This window comes from Crocodylus porosus, unplaced genomic scaffold (genome assembly GCF_001723895.1).
Source record: "Crocodylus porosus isolate Cpor-Errol unplaced genomic scaffold, CroPor_comp1, whole genome shotgun sequence".
NCBI classification, from domain to species: Eukaryota; Metazoa; Chordata; order Crocodylia; family Crocodylidae; genus Crocodylus; species Crocodylus porosus.
In genome coordinates, this window is record NW_017728923.1 from 12,612,640 (window position 1) to 12,632,945 (window position 20,306).

The 20,306-nt window shown below is 45.4% G+C and overlaps 1 protein-coding gene across 3 annotated transcripts; it reads left to right on the forward strand.

Moving 5' to 3' along the window:
- Positions 1-934: 934 nt before the first annotated feature.
- On the forward strand, positions 935-17,075 carry METTL22 (methyltransferase like 22). 3 transcript variants are annotated; one of them, XM_019540083.1, is made up of 12 exons: positions 953-1,001; positions 2,176-2,281; positions 3,243-3,397; positions 4,941-5,282; positions 6,406-6,446; positions 6,532-6,676; positions 7,638-7,709; positions 8,337-8,390; positions 9,326-9,406; positions 10,378-10,480; positions 11,308-11,476; positions 15,430-17,075. In XM_019540083.1, exons 3-12 carry the CDS (start codon positions 3,292-3,294, stop codon positions 15,463-15,465), a joined length of 1,149 nt encoding a protein of 382 aa, XP_019395628.1. In that variant the 5' UTR covers positions 953-1,001; positions 2,176-2,281; positions 3,243-3,291; the 3' UTR covers positions 15,466-17,075. The 3 variants fall into 3 exon arrangements, with proteins under 3 accessions (XP_019395627.1, XP_019395628.1, XP_019395629.1); XM_019540084.1 differs by having other exon boundaries at positions 2,176-2,257; XM_019540082.1 differs by lacking the exon at positions 2,176-2,281 and having other exon boundaries at positions 935-1,001.
- The last annotated feature ends 3,231 nt before the right edge of the window (positions 17,076-20,306 follow it).

Sequence of the window (20,306 nt, forward strand, 5' to 3'; positions counted from 1 at the left end):
ATCGTGTACAAAGCATCATGAATCTGGTTGCCATTTTCCAGTGGGCAGAGAAAATCTGCAGGGTGGGGCAGAGTGAGTAACTGATCTTGAGGCATTTTTGCTTTGTTTTGCTAGTGCTGACAGGGAATTGGTGACATGAGGGAGAGTTAAACCTTGAGCTTCTGAGTTCTACCTTGGTCTACTGAGAGGGTGGACTCAATGGCAATGGTTATTGCTGGAGGAAGAAAGGGTTGTCGCACCCCTAGCGATGGTTAATGGGGAGTGGAGTAGGGCACCACTCAGGATGTCAATCCTCAGAGCAGCAGGGTTGCTCTGCCCTGGGCTTCCCCAGCCACCTCACCTCCACGTGTGCTTATTTCTCAACTAAGATGTGCCTGAATAGAATTCCGGCCACCTTCCCAGCCAGCCACTTAGGGCACAAGCACGCGCAGCCAGTTGCCTCCCGCAGAGGTCTTGCCTCATGCTTGCCTCATGTACCTGTGGCAGCCTATCTCTGCAGTCCTCTGCTCTGTACTCAGCCACCCATGTCCCATGATCGTGCCGGATGGAAACAGGCACGAACACTCATGTGGCAGACGCCCTTCCACAAGCACAGGCGCAATAAGACTGAAATGACAGGTAATCTTCCTAACAACTTTCACTTAACAAAAGGACCGATCAAAAGCACTATCAGCTTTCATCTGGCTGACACACTGAGAAAGAGACTCAAATGTGAAGGGACAATATAATGCAAGTGGCCAAAAGTATAACAGACGGGGAGGGGGCTTCATTGCACAGAGCCAAAGTGAGATATGCACCCATTTTCTCCCCTGCCGAGATCGATTCCCTCACAACTTACTAGGGGTAGGAATGGCTGCAGCGAGCCCACCCGCCAGCGCAGGCGAGGGCAGCGAGCGCCCCGCCCCCAAGAGGCCGGGGTTCGCCCAGTAGGGCGCGTGGGGATGACGTCAGGCTGAAGCGCCGGAAATGGAATCGTGCGGCAGGAGCAGCTGCTGCGCGAGGTGAGGGGGGGGGGCCGGCCGCTAGCGTCTCCGCCCCGCCCGGGAGAGGTGCGGGGCCGGGGCTTGTTCCTGCTGCTCGGGGCGGCCTAGGGGCAGGGCCCGGCCCCCGCCCGGGTGCCCGTGGCCCGACGGGGCTGCCCGCTCCCCTTGGTCGGCAGCGGGACGCAGCCATAGCCGTCCCTCAGGGACCAGAGGAGCCGGGAATGGGGCGCTCCCTCTTTCTCTTTGCATCTTTCTTTTTTTTAAAAAAAATAGGCCGTTAACCCCTTCCTCCAAAATAACTTTGGCTCTGTCATCTTCTGCTTCTGCATTAGCAAGGTGGCAGTTGGAAGAAAATGGTCTGAATAGATCAAAGAAGGGATTAGGCTGGTTTCTGGGCTCCTGCACTGGTTTTCCTGCCTGGAAAAAGCCCAGATCTTGGATGGAGGCCAAGCTGGAAGGAGCTGAGGCGCTCACAGTGCAGGACTGTGCTGGCACCTCCAATTGCCCTCTGTTTCTTCTGCAGGAAAATTGCTCTTGGGCTTTCAGCTCCACAACAATGTGTGTTGGTATCTGGGCAGGAAATGCTCTGTCCAGTTGCAGGCAAAGGGCCAATCTGACCTCATTATTTCAGAGTGCACAGAACTAGTCTGGGTGTCTGTGGTGTGGCTGACAAGAGCCCCATGAAGGAGGTGGGCCATGCAGGAGATTCTGGGCACAGTGGTGGTGGTGATTTGGGGAATCAACATTGCTGATTACCAGCCAGGTGCTCATGTCTTGGCAGAAACTTGTTCCAAAGAAGAGCAGGATGATATCATTTTGCTTTTTTGTCATCCTTTGATACCTTCTTTGATCTATTCAATCTATCTTCGAACTTGTTAGTACTGAAGCGGAGGACAATTAGAGGCAAAGTTATTTTGGGGAAAAAGGCTCACAGTCTAATATAAAAAAGATATAAAGAAGCAGAATGTTATTGCTGCTTCATTGAGTGCAAAGCCTGGAAATGATATAAGTCAATGATACCCCTAGCCCTGGACTTTCCCCCTGTTTACATAGCTCAGTTTGTACTGGGGTCAGCATTCCAGCTCCTACCTCCTCTGAGAATGGATGGTCTGGAGAATACATGCTAAGGGAGGTGTCTAGAGTTTCTAATTGAGCATAGGAAAATCAGCTTCTGGTTTATCTTGATCTGCAGGACCACTTGACCTGCAAGCCTTTGTTTCATCATGCCTGTGTCGACAAGAGTATGGCATAGCCCTCAACCAAAGCATTGACAAGTATGAGGCATGTCAAGGAAAAATGTAACTAACTTTTAACAAACTGTGGTTTGCTCTCCAATGTTGTAGGATAAATCAGTGGCTTTCAACTTGTGGTCTGTGGACCCCTGGGGGCCTGCAGACTAGGTTTAAGGGGTCTGTGAAAGATGATCAAAAGTATGTGAATACCCACACTTTCAAATCAAAGGGATCCACAACTCCATTCAAAATTTCCAAAAGGGTTTCAACTCTTTTCATTTGCGGAGCCCTAAAATAATCTAGCCTGCTGGGGTAGACGATTTGATTTGTAAATACTTATGCTCCGTGCCCGACGGGAAAATGCTAGCATGGACAGTGCTTACTGCGGCCTACTGTTGCTAGAAAGGAACACTGATACTGTGGCTGAAATATCCAATTTTGGCTGCTTTGAGTGAAATGCAGTAAGTAGCAATCAGCTAGATTTTTACCTTTTGAAGAAATTCCCTTTAAAAGTTTTGAGTTGGATGTCATAAGCCATCTGTCACTTTTTGAAAGCCATGACTCACTTATGTATGTATGCACTGAAGTAAAACCTTGTTGAGCTTTTGTTGTTGGCATGATTTTGTATGAGAACTGGTGAACTAGTAATTTTCCTCTTAATTTGGCACACGACAAGTGTGAGTCATCTATGTGAGAGCTCTACCGAGAGGCCAAAGGAAGAGCTAGGAATAATCTTGCTGTACGGCATACCTGATGTGATCTGTGATGCTCTCTTCCAAGGAGCAACATGGCGTGGTCTAATACTAATAATCTGTAACCAAAGCCTTTACATGTTAAATAAGTGGATTTTATAGAGTGAATGGCCCAGTTTATTTTATTTTATTGTACAGTAATGGTGACAGAGTAAGACTGCAGGGGTTTAGAACCCTCGCTGGATTCTCACAGCTTTGGCTGTTCCTTTGAGCTAAATGTGTAACCTAATATCTCAGTGGTGCTAAATTATGAGAGGCTCTCCTTGTCCTCATAGATGTCCCTATTGCCGGTGCACCGGGACAGAAGTGGCAGAGGAAGAGACTATGGATGATATTGTTTTCAGAAGTGACACGGTACTCTCTGACATTCACTTACATACCCCAAAAGAGCGACATCTCATGGTGCGGTTGAATGGGGTTGGACAGCCAGGTAAGGTGCAATCTGCAGACAGGTGGTTTCCAAATCTTTAACCTAGTTGAAACTAGTGATGTGAATCTATCAAAATGCACAACTCAGAGGTAAAGTCTCATGGTCATTTAAACCATGCCTGCAGTTAGCAGTATGATTATTTCTTGCTTGATGGGTAGAATGGAGATGAGCCAAGTTTGCTTTGGGTAAAATGGTATGGATCGGGAACATGCGGTCAACATCTGAGAAAATTAACTGGATATAAATAGGCTGACATTGGCTGAAGTCAAATCTGCCATTTTTTTCAGCCTGAGCAAGTGAAATGAAGTTGAGTGTGGGTGTGGGGCATCCTTTGCACTTACAGATTGGAGGTGAGAAGGCAAGGGTCTCAACAGGTCTCACATAAGTTAGAATTGGGTTTTAGTGAGCCAAGAGAGGGCCATGACCAGTTTGTGAAAATCACTCCATTACTTCACAGTAACAATTTCCACCTGAGCCAGGAGAAGGAAACGCCAACTTGTTCCAATTATAATTTGACATCTTTTCCTTTTCTAAAAGAACTGTAAGAATCACAGTTGACTTATATGCAGGGTTGATTCATAATTGGAAAAGAATATTATTAGCATACTGGCTTGACCTTCAGAAAGACACCTATTTGGTTGGGCAAAAAGTCTAATGTGCTAACATGAACATGACTGAAGTTTCTGAAACTATGTAAAAGCCAGTGGATGGCATTGTAGGCCTGTGGCAGAAAAGGTGGGCTATGAGGTTTGTAAAGGTAGTGAATGACACAGGTCAGCTTGATTGGAGCATAATTAAATAGATGTGAAATAACTTGAAATGCTTAGCTATATTCTAAGAATTGTCACTTGGTCCCGTCTCTGTACTCGGAACTTGATGGGGACCATTTGGGCTGGGAAAGGCCTTAAAAAAAAAAAAATGACTTTAGTCCATTCTGAACGCTCATGTGGTGGTGTGCAACCGTCTGGCCCAGAATGTTGGTACAGGGTCAGTCTGCAGGCCAGATTCCATGTAGTGTCAGCCTGTGAGTGCACACTGGCCCAACCCTGTAGACATTAATCTGTCCACATGCTGACACGATTTAGCATAGAGGGCTGCATTTGCTGACTTGCAGGTGTCCCTACAGGACCAGGAATTTAGTAGCAACAATTGGGTGTGACAGTGTTGCCATTTCTCCCCTGTTGCCAAATTTCTGGACTCCAGGGGAGCCCTGTGGGCTGAAAATAACCTGTGGGCCAGGGGTTGAACATCCCTGTCACAATGTGATGAGTATCACAGTATCGGTAATGTAGATGCTGCTTAGAGTATGATGTTTCTCTGAAATGCTGGAGATTGACAGCCATAAAATGAGTGCTGATATTCAGTCTCTTGAGCTCATGGTCATGTAACTGAATCACAGTTTAACCAACATGGTGGTGATGTTTATTTTGGTCTTTTAGGCCTGAAGCAGGATTGGAGGGGTGGAGGTTGAAAGGGGAAAGGCACTTGTTGACTGTGCCTTCAGCTGACCCTGTTTTTTGGCTTGCTTTCTCTGTTTCATTAGTGTTTTTATCACAGTTCAAGCTCCTTAGGAAGCAAACTGATGTGGAATTTGAGAAGAAATACAAGAATGCGTTTACAATTGAAAATGGCAGAGGTGGCAGAAGAGGTGACGGCATTCCACTCATTCTTGGACATAACAAAAATGAAACGCTTTCTAAAGGAATAGACTGTTTGCTAGATGCTGATGGTGATTTGGAAGTTGTCAGAAGACCTCAGTGCACCTCCACTTTACAAGCAGAGGATTTGTCAAGGGAAAAGGTTTGTCCAATGGTACTGATGAAAGGAGGAGAAGACCTTTATGAAGAGGAAGAGCAAGAATGCAGAAACGACATCATTAAAATAGGTAAGCTGAAGTGCAGGCTGTTACACAGGGGCAGGAGGCACTGACAACCATGCATGTCAAGCAAAGCATGGACAAGGTTGCTGCAACGGGAAGATTGTCGATGTTCTGGAGCAGTATTTGGGCTGCTCTTGTGCATCAAGAAGGGGTTGTTGGTCCCACAAACATCCAGTTTTGTGTCACTGTGCCAGAGGACCAGTCATTTGAATCTATAAGCACACTTAAGATATTTTTTGACCCCAAGGCTCAGAGCTACCAGACCCCCACCTAAACCAAATTAGCCCAGTTCTTGTCAGTATACTCCAAGTCATCTGAAGGTTTTAAATGTCTTGTACTTGAGCGTGATGGTGGTCCTCAAACTAGGTGTGCCTCCATCAGTGGCCACTGGAAGACTATCGATCAGTCGGACACAAACTCTTCCCCAGATTTTGCAGTGGTAGTCACTGGAATTCCAAGGCAGCGAGTCATTGGTGCTGCATTTTGGCATAATAGCTATGCAGATTCAGTCCCAAAAGCAGGTGGCCTCATTGGGCTTTAGTCACAGATTGTCGTCTTGGGGGAAAAATAAGTTGGTGGGGTTCACACTCTAGAGCTTGGCTACCTGCAGTCTAGCCAAGTTCTTATGAGTTACTGCAGGCCAGTAGTTGATGTATTCCCAGCATTTCACTTAAACCACTCAACAGAGGGATGGACCAGTATAGTGCCATAAGGGCAAGCACAGTGTGAGCACCTTTTGCATCTCTGTCTATTGTGAAATACCTGCATTCCCTGCATCATGAAACATCATCAATAATCACACACAAGTAAAACTGCTCGCCTGATGATTCTGTGCTTACAGAAGAGGTGGGTGTCCTTGCTACAAGCTTTAATCATTGTGAGGATTTTCTTTGCTGTTTTTTCATAAGTCTCTCAACATGGGTGATATAATTATTTTCTTGGGGTATTGAAAGGGACACAGTTCTGGGCAGTGAAACTAGAGCCAATTCTTCTTCAAGTGAAGTGTCATCAGGGATGAGCCAGCAACATAAGTGTCATTAAGGTTGATGTTGAGCCAGCAACAAAAGTGAGGCTTTTCCAGAGCATTTGTTAAAAAGCACTCCTTTTTGTTTTGCTTTCCTTTAACTAGAACACACGATGGCAACTCCTCTGGAAGATGTTGGTAAACAGGTTTGTATCTCATATGAAGTATCTGGTGCCTAAGGGGTTTTTGGTCAGGGGTGTAAATTTACTTATCTTCTGCTTTCTGCTCAAGGTATGGCGTGGAGCCTTTCTTCTTGCTGATTACATCTTATTTGACCAGGACGCGTTCAGATGTCGCACACTCCTGGAGCTCGGAGGGGGCACTGGCCTCACCAGCATTATTGCAGCAACAATTGCTGGAAGAGTATATTGCACAGGTGCATGTTAACATCAGCCTTTTTTTAGAAAGGGGTCTGAATTAGAGCTGCTTGAAGCATTTCTGCTGCCGTTTCTCCTTTCATTCCTCGTTTCTTGTTCTTTTCTCAGCCAGGCATGTCTTCCCCACCGTGTCATTAGTAGATAGTTTGCATAGGGAATTTATCACTAGATGGATGCAAAGGTGGGAATGGGAAGGGGAATGCTGCATTAGAAAATGTGTTTGGCAGCATACTCTTTCAAGGTCTTGCATTTGACCTGGATGTGGAATTGAAATGGTGTTGGGCACACTCAGTTTCTTCCGCAGAACCTCCATGAAATTAAAGGGTTGTTTCAGATGCTGGCTGCAATTGCTGCTTCCAGTGGGAATTAGATCTCCCTTCGGTAAGGAAACTTGTAGATTGGTATCTCATCAGATTATCCATTTTGGGGCATCCCTGCATGTTAGTTATATTCCAGTGAGATATTCATCATGTTGCAAAGATAATCCTCTTGGAGTAACATGGGCAATTATAGTAGGCTTTTGACTGCAGGTTGTTTTTCTAAAAGGACAAATAAAACAGAAAGAAAATAAAATGTCTTGTATCTACATCGCTTTTTGGCAGACTATAGACATGGGAACTGCTTATCTGCATGGAAGTGTGCCCTCTCTGAGGGTCCCTCCATGGAAGGAAAAGCCAGTGAAAATAGTTGTTTGCCTAAGATATTAATAGTGTTGGACTGGAGCTCTTTTGTAGCTAGCAGTTACCAGCGATTCTTGGGAAAGCAGTTGGTGGCCCATCTGCAGTCATAACCAGGCCATGCATAAAATAAGTTGTTGATATCCAGTCTTGTGCTAGTGAGCTCCACAGAGGGGCTGAGAACCACCAGATAGAGCTGGTCTCTTTTTTCTTGAAAGAAGAGGTCTAGATTGAGCCCATGCAAGATGTTGTTAAGTGTATAACACATCTCTTATGTTTCCAGATGTGGGTGAAGATCTTCTTGCCACCTGTGAGCAAAATGTAAGATTAAACAGACATCTTTGGGAGCTGGCAGGTAAGTGATGTTCAACCATATGATAGCTTTGAGATTTGTTTTTTTGCTTTCTACATTGACGTGCATCAATGTACATAATGGGTCATTTTTCTGTCATCAGTGTTCACAAATAAGGTCAGAACCATGGTCCTGCTAAAAATCTGCCTCATACAGAAAAGAAGGGTCAGATCATGGGAGTCCTCCTTTGTGGAGAGCATAGAACCAATTTTCTTTTGAAGCAGGTAGTAGGGCCTGCTGTGGTTGCTGTAGCAAGCTCATTGGAGCAGAGCAAGTGCAGATAAATTGGTAGCATAAGTGGGCATTGTGAGTAGCTTCAGACTAAAGTCATGAAAGAAATAAGAAATGGCAGAAAAAACATAACTAACGGGGTATACCATATGGTGATTTCATAGTGGGGATTGACTGCTGATGAGTCAGAAGAGGAGATCTCATTGGCAGTCAGATGGCACCAACATATCTGCAGTCAGAATTGTTGCTGTTATGAGCCAGATATCTTACTACTTTTTTCTTAGAGTACCAGTAATTTCTCTGTAGGCTTTGTGACCTTGATCTCGGCTAGTCTACTCCTCAGCATGAATCTAACTGATTTGGCCTGCTCCCTTCTCCCCCCTTTATTTTTTTGGACAGGAAGTGAAGTTAAAGTAAAAGAGCTGGACTGGCTGAAAGATGGCCTTTGTACTGGTGAGTAGGTGAGGCAGGCTGATTCAGCTTGGTTTCCCATAGGGCTTGGGGTTGGGGGAAGAAATGGAGGCTTAACAGTACCCAAATGTCATTACAGAGGTAGTCTATTGCACTCTCAGCAATGACATTCAGCTCTGGTTAAATGATGGAATAGGGCTAACAGTAGTAACTGTTTCCCAGAGTGTGAGGGCAGAGTCTTATCTTGTTCTAATGCAGATGGTGCATAAGCTCTGCTCATGTGCTTGGGAGACTACACTAAGCCTTAACATTTGTTTACATGCAGGGTCTTGTCTGGTGGCCTATGGAGCTGCAAAGCCTGTTCCTTCCTCCAAATCTTTGGGAAGGGGAATGGGTGGCAAGAGAGCAGGCAGAGTGGTTTGGTAGCAGCCTGGCTGAGTTTTTGTCATTTATAGTTTTTGTGATGCAAACATGTTTTAAGTATCTGGCAAGGGTATACAGCACTTCAGTGGCATGTTTCCCCTTTGGGCACAACTTGAAATAAATGTGGTTGATTCCTGAGCAGTGTGGTACTGCCAGGGCCATCATAGCATTGGTAAAAGGATGCCCTGTCATTCTTTCCCTAGATGGCAGATCAGGATTGGTTCTGACCAACCATACATGACAGACAGCCCTACCTTCTTTGGCTGCCATCTTGATGCTTCTGTTAATGTGGCGAGAGTCAACAGTGATGGCTTCTCCCAAATTGTCACTGTTCTTTTGTGAGTCAAGAGATAGAGTAGTTATGTGGAGGGAGTAGCTTGCCCAAGGAAGTGGTGATCCTTTCCAGGCCTTTACTGGCTTAGTCCAGATTATATCCAGGATGTATGATCGGGTGCTAGCAAAGATGGGATCTTGGAGACTCTCCTCAGATGTTTGCTCCTGGCCACTGAGAAACCAGGCTTCTGTGGAAAGAACACTTCTTGCTTTTTTGATAGATCCTGAGGCCCCCTACAGTTGGTCTGAAGCAGAGATAGCTGACATGTATAACCATGCCTCCGTGATCTTAGCTGCTGATGGTGAGTGACACTAACCAAGCCCCTTGTGACTGGTGCATGGGAGGATTGCAGTTTGATTGTTTCCTTATAACGTGGATCCGGTGAGCTTCTAAAAATCCATCAGGGACAACCTTTGGCCAATATAACTTCTTGGAGCCCCGTGTGCTACTATGAAGCCTTTAGGAAAGGTTGGCCCAAACATTAAGAAAGTCGTTGTGCAGGTGCAGTCTAGTCATTTATAAGTGAAGTGTTTCTGGATACTGAGCCTGCCATAGGCTCCCTTTTGGTTAGAGCTCTGGTATGCTTTGCCAGCTGTTTTCTCTTAGTATTCTGTTCCCCATCACATCTGCATAGGATGGAAATATGACCTGATTGCCCAAGGAAAAAATTGAAAGACACAGGCTCTGAAATCAGAAAAGAATTAGCTGGTGCCATGTTTGAGGCAATGTGCCAACAAGCGGGAGGAAAGCAAACTTTTCCCCAAGTTAGGAAGAGGTAGCTTTTGCCATACTTGTAAGCAGGACTTCCCACAAGGAGAATGGGCGTCTGTTGTGTTTTTTATTTTAATGGGGCTTGGATGTTGTTTATGGGTCTCTGGGGAGATGAGGGCCTAGCTAAGACCCTGTTGTTGGTGTAGTGACTTCTTGGGGGTGCCTCGAAGTCTAGGTGGGAAGGAAGGCCCCTCAGTTTGGAGCATCTAACCCCTCAGCAGACCTGTGGAGCATAATGCTAAATGGCTGGGTGAGAGCCCGTGTGGAAGAGCTGCAAGTTAGCAGAGCATAACGAATCATGGTACCTCATCAAAACTTTTGTGACAAAGTAGCTGCGGCTGTCTATGTCTGATGCTTATAGGTGCTGTATAGATATCTCCCATCAAAGGTTCAGTGGGAAGAATTCCAGACAAAAGCCACTCTGCATACATTGGAAGTGTTTAATCAAAACATAAAGGTCCCATCCGTGTGCTTAATGAATGATACATCTTGGTCATGCAGTGTTTTATGATGATGACTTGACAGACGCCTTCTTTGGGACGCTGCGCAGACTCACCGGCTACCTAAACCGTGTGTGTACCATTTACCTGGCAATAGAAAAGAGGTAAGAGAACATTGCAGGGAAAATACGCTACAAATACCAGCTGCTGCTTTTGATTTCAAATCAGCAGCTTCATTTGGGCTCTGGAATGACCACAGGATTATGTAAGCATTGACTTTTCTAGGGCTACAACATGACTGCAGAGGCAAGTCAACCGATCACTGTCAGCCACCCAGATTTGTAAGGCAATGAGTCCTCCAAAATAGCAGTGACCACTCAAGGCTTTTGGATTGTCTCTGCAATGTGTCATACTATGCCATCTTTTGGGAAGAGTAGGCAGGAAGGAGATAAGCAAGCACACGTGGAGTAAATGGTTTTGGGGAAATTATGTCAAGAGGTTCTTTGCTGTATTCATATACAGTCACAGATTTAGTTGTTAGATGACATCAGAAAGAGTATCACTGTTAGGTAACTTTTTAGGGCTTGCCACAAGGTGTACTTTTGTGCTGAGTTACTGAAAGAGCTTTGAGTAGCATTGAGCATGTTTGCCCAAATCAAGCCAAAGTGTTGATGGTAGTAGGCTGGGTCACATGTTTGAATGATAAGTTGGGACCTTGTGAACAGGTATCAATGGTATTTCCTTGGGAACCTGGACATGGAGAAATAGCCCTAAAGGAGGAGTGAGTATGAAACCACGAGACTTCCCCCTGGTCCAGCACTGAGCTGTGGGACATTTTTAGTATGTAGGGAGCAGCCTGTCAGATGGAGGCATGAATTGAATTGTTGAGTGCATGGTCTTTTGCCACAATTGCAAATACAAGGCAGCTCAGTCAGGCGTGTGGTTCAGGGAGGTCTGAGACGCTTCTCTCAACAGATTTTTGTTTTGTCAGGCTGAACTTCACCCTCAGAAGCATGGACATTGCATGCGAAGCTTACAGTCATTTTCGAGACGCTTTGTCCAACCTGGCCAGCCTTAGAGATGGTGAAATGAAATACACTGTTGAGCCTGTCAGACTTGCTTTCTGCCAGTCCCTTGTTTATGAACGAATTGAGCAGTTGGTAAGTGGTATGTTTCTGCTTAAAAGTAATGCGTCAAGCTTTGCACTTTGAAGTTGTTGTAGTGGCTATACATAATGGAAGAACCTGGTTGTCTGTCATCTTGTGTACTTTTGGAAGGGCTCCAGCCTAGTTTAAGGAGAGGAAGTAAAAAGAAAACATTTGATTCTTCTGTCCCTGTTACAGTCATAAATGCTTGTCATTACAGCTTATTTCATTTGCCTGCCAAAGAGAGTGTCATGGCACAGGTAAGGGAGGGTGGTGAGTATTCTCATATCACTGTGCTGCTTGATGTAATGGGAGGATCCAGGTAGAGGTTCTCCGATACATTTGTTCATATTGTATCAGCACTAATAAAAGGAAAATTGGTATTATTGGCAATTGGCTTTTTTGGGGCTGGTATAGCCAATAATGCCATCGATGAATGCCATGCATGCATGCAGCCAGCCTAGTAGCTTGCAGAGCATCAGCTGGCTGGTTAGCGTGTTGGGAGGAAAGGGGCGGGGGGGCAAATCAAGGCCTCTGCATTGAGGGAAGGAGTTGGGTTGGAGCTGGACCTGGGGCAGGGGCAGGCACTGTCCAGCTAGAACAGTGTGCAGGACAGAGCCGCAAGTAGCTCCTCTGGGGGGCGTGGGGAAGGAGGGGCAGCTCCTGCTCCTATGCACATCACCCAGAGAGCCATGGGGGGCATGTGGCCCTGAATTTGTGTGCGGGGCAAGGGAAGGCTGCTGCTGTGGGCTGGAGCTGGGTTCTCCCTGGCGGAGGGGCTGGGTCAGGGCTGTGGTGGGACCAGGAGGCAGTGCTGGGAGGGGGAGCTATGGCAAATTTTGGGGTGGCTGTAGCCCACCCTCTAAGCCCCGCTCCCAATGCTGCTGCTGCCTGCCCAGAGCACAGCCCTGGCTCAGCTCCCTACCCCACTGGGAAGAGTCCAGTGCCACCCTGGGTCCCAGCCTGCAGTGGCAAGCCCACCCTCGCCCTGGACACAGATCCGGGGGTGGGGGGCACATACCCCCCCCCATGGCTCCCCCTGGGTGCATGTAGTAGCAGGATCCATTCCCCCATGCCCCCTGAATGAGCTGCACAGTTTCATCCCGTGCCCCATCCTGCCCCAGCTGGGCAGTACCAAAACATGCCCTGCTTCCTCCCTCACTGCAGGCCCTCAATCTGCCCCCACCACCACCACTTCCCTCCCCCTGCCCCTTCCCTCCAAGAGACTTGGAGAGCAGCCAGACGCTGCTCTCCAAGCTGCTGGGCTGTATATTGGGAAGCCTAAATTAATTTAAAAAAATATAAAATAATGCAGGAAACCACCAAGAACTATATGTAACATTATCCCATAAGCAGAGCACAGGGATGAAAGAAAAATAGAATGCAAATAGAAATTAAGCATTTTGAGTGAGAGCTACCCACTTTATTGCACTGATTACCATATGCATAATTTCCTTCCCAGAGGAATGGTAGCATACATGCAAAACTCAGAGACTAAGAGCATTTGTACATATGGTTGTGCCACAGCGCCAGACACTTTAAGAGCGCCCGATGCTGCAGCACATACATTTCTATAAACAATGAAATGCATGTCAGTGCTGAGAAAATGGCGGTAGCGTGCTTTTGAACTAAAACACATTGAAGGTGTTTTAGTTCAAAGGCACACCACCACCATTTTCTCAGCACTAATGTGCATTTCACCATTTATACAAATGTATGCAACACAGTGCCGGGCACATCAGCTAGCATGCAGAGCAGGCTCGATTAATTGAGTCTGCTCTGATGCACTGGATTTCTGGCGTGTTGAAGTAAGCAAATGTATAACGAATTATGGTGTATAAATGCCCTAAGTGCAGTTCCTGCAGACCAGTCACTGAAAAGGAGCACCTGGGAGAAGTAAAGAGGTATATAGTTGAGACTTTCTGAGACAGTGGGTTATTCCCACCTCCCTGGAATCAGTCCCAGTGGTGCCAAGGGGGATGATAGTTGCAAAACAGGACAGGAGCAAGCTGGAGGTGAGGGAACTATCCCATGGCCATTCTTCAACTGGATGTTCACTGGCATGTCTAATATCCAGTGATGATACTGACATAATAGATATCTCTCAATCCTGGTGGAATTGAGTTGAGTGATGGGATGCTGTAATACTGAGGCACAAACTATATAGGAATTATAAAATAGATTGTACCAGTGAGGGAGTAGCACTTTCCTTTAAGGACAACATTGAATCACACAGGGTGAAAACTTATAAGCAGCACTGTAGAATCTCTTTGGGTGAAAATTTTGTGTCTAAGCAGGATGAATGTGCTTTTTGGGTTGTGCCATCAACCAACTGATCAGGAGGGTGACAATGAACAAGAAATGCTAATTAGAGAGGCTGCAAAAGTGGACAACACAATAATGCTGGGTGACTTCAATTATTTCTGTATAAAACAGGTAAATCTCACTTCAAGGTAGGATGCAGAGACTAAATTTCTAGTCTCTGTCAATAACTACTTTATGGAACAATTAGTCCCAGAACCCACAAGATGAAGGGCTATCTAGGGTTAGTCCTAAACAGCATATAGGATTTGGTTCAAAGGATAACTATGGTGGAGCTTTCCTATAATGGTGAGCATAGTGGTCACTTGAGTCGTTATGATTTCTAAGCATGGTCAGCCTCCTTGTAGGAAGGAAAACAAAAAAAATCTATCATGGAATCACTTAATGTAAAAAACACGAACTCTACAAAAATGACAGTAGTAGTTAGAAGGAAACTGAAAGGGTTAAAAACTTGCAGGCAGCCTGAAGGCTGTTTAAAAATACTATGTTGGAAGCACAGGGTAAATGTGTGCTGCAGGGCAAAAACATGTAAATGGAGAAAAAATAATGCCAACATTGTTAATTGGTTGAGTAAAGGAGTCCATTAAAATATAAAAGATGTTCTTCAGGAAATAAAGTTGTATCCAAATGAGAACAATGTAAAAGAACATTAACTGTGGCAAGCTAAATGCAGAATTACAGTAAGGCAAGCCAAAAATAAAAAGATTCAAGTAGCAACTTGCTAGAGATATAATTTTTGATGTTTTGGTTTTGCACTAGAAGCAGAAAGCCAGCCAGGAATTCAGTGATGCCACTGGACAATGAGGGAGTAAAAGGAGCATTCAAAATGGAATATAGTCATTGCAGAGAAACTAAATGGGTTGGGTTTTTTTACATTAGTTTCCATCAGGAAAGTTTTCACCATAAAAGACATTTGGGGAGATTCCTGTACCAGAATCACTCTTTCTAATGGACTGACTCAAACTGAGGTGCCAGCAAATCAGGAGGTAGTAAAGGAAATTGATAAACCAAAGAGTGGTAAATTATTAGGACTGGTGATTTGGTGTTTACTCAAGTCCTGAAAACTCAAACTCAGAATTACACATCTGTCTACCTTAGTATGTAACCTAAAAGCTGTCTCTGTGCTGGAGGCCTGGAGGGTAGGCACTTAATGACAGTTCACAGAAAGGGCTCTGAGCTTAACTGGTGTTCCTAGAAAATGGGTAGAAACTGTAATAAAAAATAAGATTGCTCATTGCATGGATGAACAGGAATTACAGTTCTTACAAGGATGAGAGGTAAACAGCTTATCTGTTCCCACATCTAAATGCCTAAATGGGAGTTAAGTTACATTGCTCAACCTGTTTTTGTGGCTGCATCCCAATAGAGTGCAAGGTGAAACTCTAAATGAGGCTATGGGGCACAGAGCCCAGAAAGTCTGTGTGTACCTAGTGCATCCACATGAACGCATTAAGTACATGCTGCAGACAAGTTACACATGCTTCAGGAGTCAGTATAAATATAGCTCTGGTTCTGTAGTAAACAGGAGAATGTAAAGATGTTCACACTTTGTGTTGACTAAGGTTAGGGTTGGATGTGTTTTCTTCTTATCCCTCATAGCAAGTGACTGCAAGTTTTGAAATTTTGTTTGTTTTTGCTTTGCACAGGAGCTGTGGAAGGTTGTTGCTGAACCACAGACATGATGGACAGCAGAAGAATGCCTTTCTTTAGGGTGGTGATGGCGTCCTAAGACTTTTAGCACATCCACATAGAGCTGCTTTGGAGAAAGCATGCGTTCTGTAGGAATGGTTTCAGTGTCTGAAAAGGATACTGTCTCATCTTGGTTAAATAAATATTTATAGCGGTCATAGTAGTTTGAGGCTGAAGTGGGTTACTAGTCCATGCTGCTCCATGTGATGGGATTTTTTTTTTTTTGTCAAGTTTGAGAAATGTCTTGGACACAGTGGCTGTCAGCGAGCTGTGCTCTTCCTTGATAGCAGCTCTCTGATGTTAGAAGTAGCATGGCAGCATATACTAATTGAGCGTGGTGAAGATTTTCTCTGAGCATATTGCCTCATTTGGAAAGGCCAGAAATGGACAAATGGAGCATGGCAGATCTAGTGAACTGCGGGTTGGTCAGTCTCAGCATAACATGAGGGAGCCACAGCACACAGTTGGGAGAACTTGTTATCAAGTGGTTGGAGGCTGAGCCAGCACTGATGAGCATCTTGGGGAGGGGTCTTGAGAAAAAGTCGTGCTTAAATAGGGTGTTCACCTGTCCCAGTTTAGCCAGGACAGTCCTGGATTTCAGAGGCTGGTGCCAGCCAGTTGTTGAGAATTATAAGGGGTATTCCAGAAATGCAGGGGCACAGAGCTCAGTCTAGCCAGGAGCCAGAGCAGTGCAGAGCACATTGCAGGCAGGCAGGCACCTGGGTGGAGGGAGGGGAAGGGTAGTGTCCTGAAGGTCCCGGGTGTCCCAGGTTTCCTTGTGATCAGTTTATGTTTAAGAGACTCAATTTCCGTAGGCAGTGGAGAGCAATTGGTCTGCCTCATCTTTCAACATTCTTAGTAAAAGGAGATTAAGATGTGATGTGATCAATTTTTACAGGATGCTTGCATGGAAAATGCAAGGGAAGGGGAAAAACCTTTTATGTAACCAGGATTTTTCTGTCAGATGAAAATGCATTTTGGTCCCACCAGACAACTTGAGTGCAAACACTGAATCTCCAAGTTCCTCCTGCAGAACCTGAATTCTTTCAAAGTAAGTTGTTACAGGTAACATTGCCATGCCAACCACCATTGACCCAACCAAATCCTGATCCCAGCCTTTTATGATGACTCCCTGCTTATGATAGTGTTGACCCAATTCCAGCAAGTAGCTCCTATAACACATTCAAACCAGGCAGTTAGGATTCCTAACCTCCTTTGTCCAGGCAGATTTCAGCCAACAGGAAACTTGTCCTACACAGCATCCAATAGGGGAACAGAAGCCAACCACCAATCTTGTGCCTTTTCTTCTCACCAAGTACTTCACTTCTCTTATTTAATTATGGCACAAGCTGGTTGCCAAGTTCTCCACTTGTAGCAATGAAACACCCCTTGGCCAGTGCAAAAGAAAAATATTGTTATCTGGGAAGTTTCCAGAAATCGAGCAATGATGCAGATATTGTAGTATCCTATTACCACCAGCAACAGCATACCTCTTTCATGTATACATTGAGGATCTTTATTTTGGGCTGTATTTAAGCAGAAGTTGCTGCTGTTGTACCAAAAGACACTAAACTGCTTAAGAAGGAATTTTAAATGGGCAGAGGGAAAAAAAGCCAAGAACTCCTTAGATTGTCTCAATTTTTGCCCTTTGTGATTACTTCAGAATCTCACTACCACATCTCCAGGAAATTGTGAAGCATCCTTAATATTCTTCTGTTAGTTACTTACTTACTGAAAGTTACATTGGCTAGTTCTCTACCTCTTATGTTCCCTGCCATTGGACATCCGCTAATTAGAGGACTGTCCAGTCCAGCCATCTGCAACATCTACAGTTGCCCCAGCTAATAGCATTCTGTGCAGGCCAGGATAAGAAGACAGTACCAGGGACATCCTCTTACTCGAGGGCTACTAGGAAAGAGGGCATTCTTTCTTGAGGCTCCAGAAATGCAGGCTGGGAAGAGGCAATGCTAGTATAATAGATTAGCTTCAATCATATCTCCACACATGGCAATTTCCAGCAACGTCTACAGTGTAGATTCATGTTGCTACATAGCAGCCACACTCAGTAGATCTGAGTGCTAAGAGAGTTGGAGGATATTAGGTTTCCACACCTTTAATGTGTCTCCAGATTTCCCAAGTTTTATGGAATCCTCATCAGATTTCCTTTGAGTTAGTCATTCAGTACACATCCATTAGGTGTCTCTACTTTATTCTCAGTTTCTCCATGTTCACACTGTGTATGGGACTGTTAATGCATACAATGCTTCAATAAATCTCTTTCCTGTTATGCATTATGTGTTCTTCATTCCCAAAATGTGGGTATATATTGTTTCAACACCACTGGCACCTACTCATTTATCATTGGCCCACCAATCTTCTAGTGTACCCTCATGCTTGAAAGGATCAACCTAGAATGGGGAATCGTTGCTCACGTAGCTTTTTGGTCCCATAGTCTGCAGATGCTTCCTCAGTCTGACGAAGGGTGTTTTGTGCCTGAAAGCTTGGTAAGTAGAATTTTTCCAGCTATTTGAGTTGGTCAAATAAAAGATACCTGCTTTAGCTAAAGAACCTTGTCTACATACTTTATAGGGCAGCGGTTTCCAGTCTGAGGTACAGGTGCCACCAGTGGTATGCAGACAACCTGTCAGTGGTACGCATTAACAGATTTATTATAATTACATTATATGACAAAATTTGCTGGTGGCACTTAAGGTTGTATTGTTTTAAATTGGTGCACAATCTGTCAGAGTTTGGAAACTGTTGTTATAGAGCATAAAAAAGACAGCCAAATAGATGTACTTCAAACAGCAGGCCACATTCTTACCACGCCTTTCCAAGCCCTTGTGCCACTGTACAAATGCTTCAGTGTGTACTATGCAAAGATTATGTAATATATATTCAAAAAGCTTTCTGTCTTTAAGGCTAAAACACCATAAAAAGAGAACCAAGTAGCTCTTCCTCTGTCACTTCAAAGTCTCCTGCTTGCAATAATTAGTGACATGAACTCATGATTTGGCCTGCTCAATTGACTTGAAGTCCATGAGGACCTAGACCTCATGCTATTAGATCTAGTTCCTGAAACCCATATGTATTTTTAACACTAACCATAATGAATGGCTTGTGGAAAACAGCCCTGGCTTGCAGTGCATGAGAGGGCCACTGTGCCAAGTCAAGATTTTATTGATTGCCTCCTTAATTCATACTTTATTTTTGACTCACCCTGATTGCTTGCCTCTGATAGAACAGACTCCAATGCACATCATTACAGCAGGGCTGCTTGCCAGCCTCTACTTGCAGGGAAGGCCTTTATACAGTAAGAAAAATTGACATGGTAACCACACCCGAGCCATCTCTAAGACAAAGGAATTTGGCTCCCCATCTTGTTTAGCATTAGCTAGGGCAGTACAGAGTTCTTTATGATTATGTCCACATACGTGACTGCTGAGGACTGAGCCCCATGTTTTTGCAGTGAGGAAAGGGAGGGAAAGATGCAGTTTCTTTGGTGACATTCCATAATCACTAGGGTTTCCCAAACTTTTTGCAACCTATGAACATCTTCAGGAGATGTTCTGTTGGACAGTTCCTGAGGGTAACACCAGCCATTGCAGCAGCAGAGAAGATTTGAGCCATGTTGTGCCTTTTAGGTTAAATTTCAGTTGGCTTTTCAAAAATTGAGGGACTCCTTTGACAATACTGTGGCTGTGTGCCGGGGAGTTGAGACCTTATTGGTAAAATAATGGCCTTTATGAAATACTGTGACAATGAACAGAAGGTAATGGAAAATCCACAAGTAGCATGGTTTTCTGCTTGTTCCTTATGAGGAGGGATCCAGGTTTTCTGTTTTCCCATGGCATAACAGAGTAAAATACGGGTTTCTTATTTTAGCAGAGAAACCCATGGGTTTTGTAGTGCACCCTCTGCAGGGTGGCAAAGTTCCAGCCTGCAAGGGTCTGGGATGGAGCAGGAGGATGGCAGTCATTAGGGGGGCGCCATGTGCATGTATATGTGCAGGGACCCAGGCAGCCTTGACAGCAGCTCCCGCAGTTAAGTGTGTGTGTGTGGGGGGGGATGATTGAGGCCCCCATGGGGAAGGAGGGAGGGTTGGGGCTGCTGCCCAGTCAGGCGGTGTGTGGGCCTTGGGGCCCGGGACCCAGCAGGAAATGGATGGCTCATGGGGGGGAGGGGGACCATGGTTCTGTGCTGCAGCAGGCACTGGGAGTAGTGGGCAGGGGACCTGTGCTCCACCAGATCTATGCACAGGGGAGGGGCAGGGTGAGCTGCCTACCATGGGCTTGGGCTCCTGCCCTCACAGGGCCTCTACAGCCCAGCATGTGTGACCCAGCACTGCAGGGCAGAGCATGGTAATACAGGAAAACTGCTTGCTGCTGCCCTGGCAATACATCCCCTGCATGCAAGGGGGCAGTGCAGGTGGTGGTGCAGGGTTTCATAGTTGGTAGGGTCGGAAGGGACCTGAGCAGATCAAGTCCAACCCCCTGCCATGGCAGGGAAGAGTACTGGGGTCAAATGACCCCATCAGGGTGTTCATCTAGCCTCCTCTTAAACACCCCCAGGGTAGGAGCCAGCACCGCTTCTCTTGGAAGTTGGTTCCAGATCCTAGCCGCCCTGACCGTGAAGTAGCACCTCTTCATGTCTAATCTGAATCTACCCTCTACCAGCTTGTGACATTTCTAGTCACTCCTGGTAGTGCTCAGGAACAGGGACTCCCCCAATGCCTGCTGGTCCCCTCTGACTAGTTAGTAACAGGCCTCTAGATTCCCCCCCCCAGCCTTCTCTTGTGGAGGCTAAACAGGTTCAGGTCCCTGAGCCTCTCCTC

Bases quoted from the DNA above. Each gene is read 5' to 3' on its own strand.
- METTL22 (XM_019540082.1), top strand. From the start codon at position 967: ATGGAATCGTGCGGCAGGAGCAGCTGCTGCGCGAG. The intron at 7,710-8,336 runs GTAAGTGATGTT...TTTTTTGGACAG, and splicing joins ACATCTTTGGGAGCTGGCAG to GAAGTGAAGTTAAAGTAAAA. The intron at 11,477-15,429 runs GTAAGTGGTATG...TGCTTTGCACAG, and splicing joins ATGAACGAATTGAGCAGTTG to GAGCTGTGGAAGGTTGTTGC.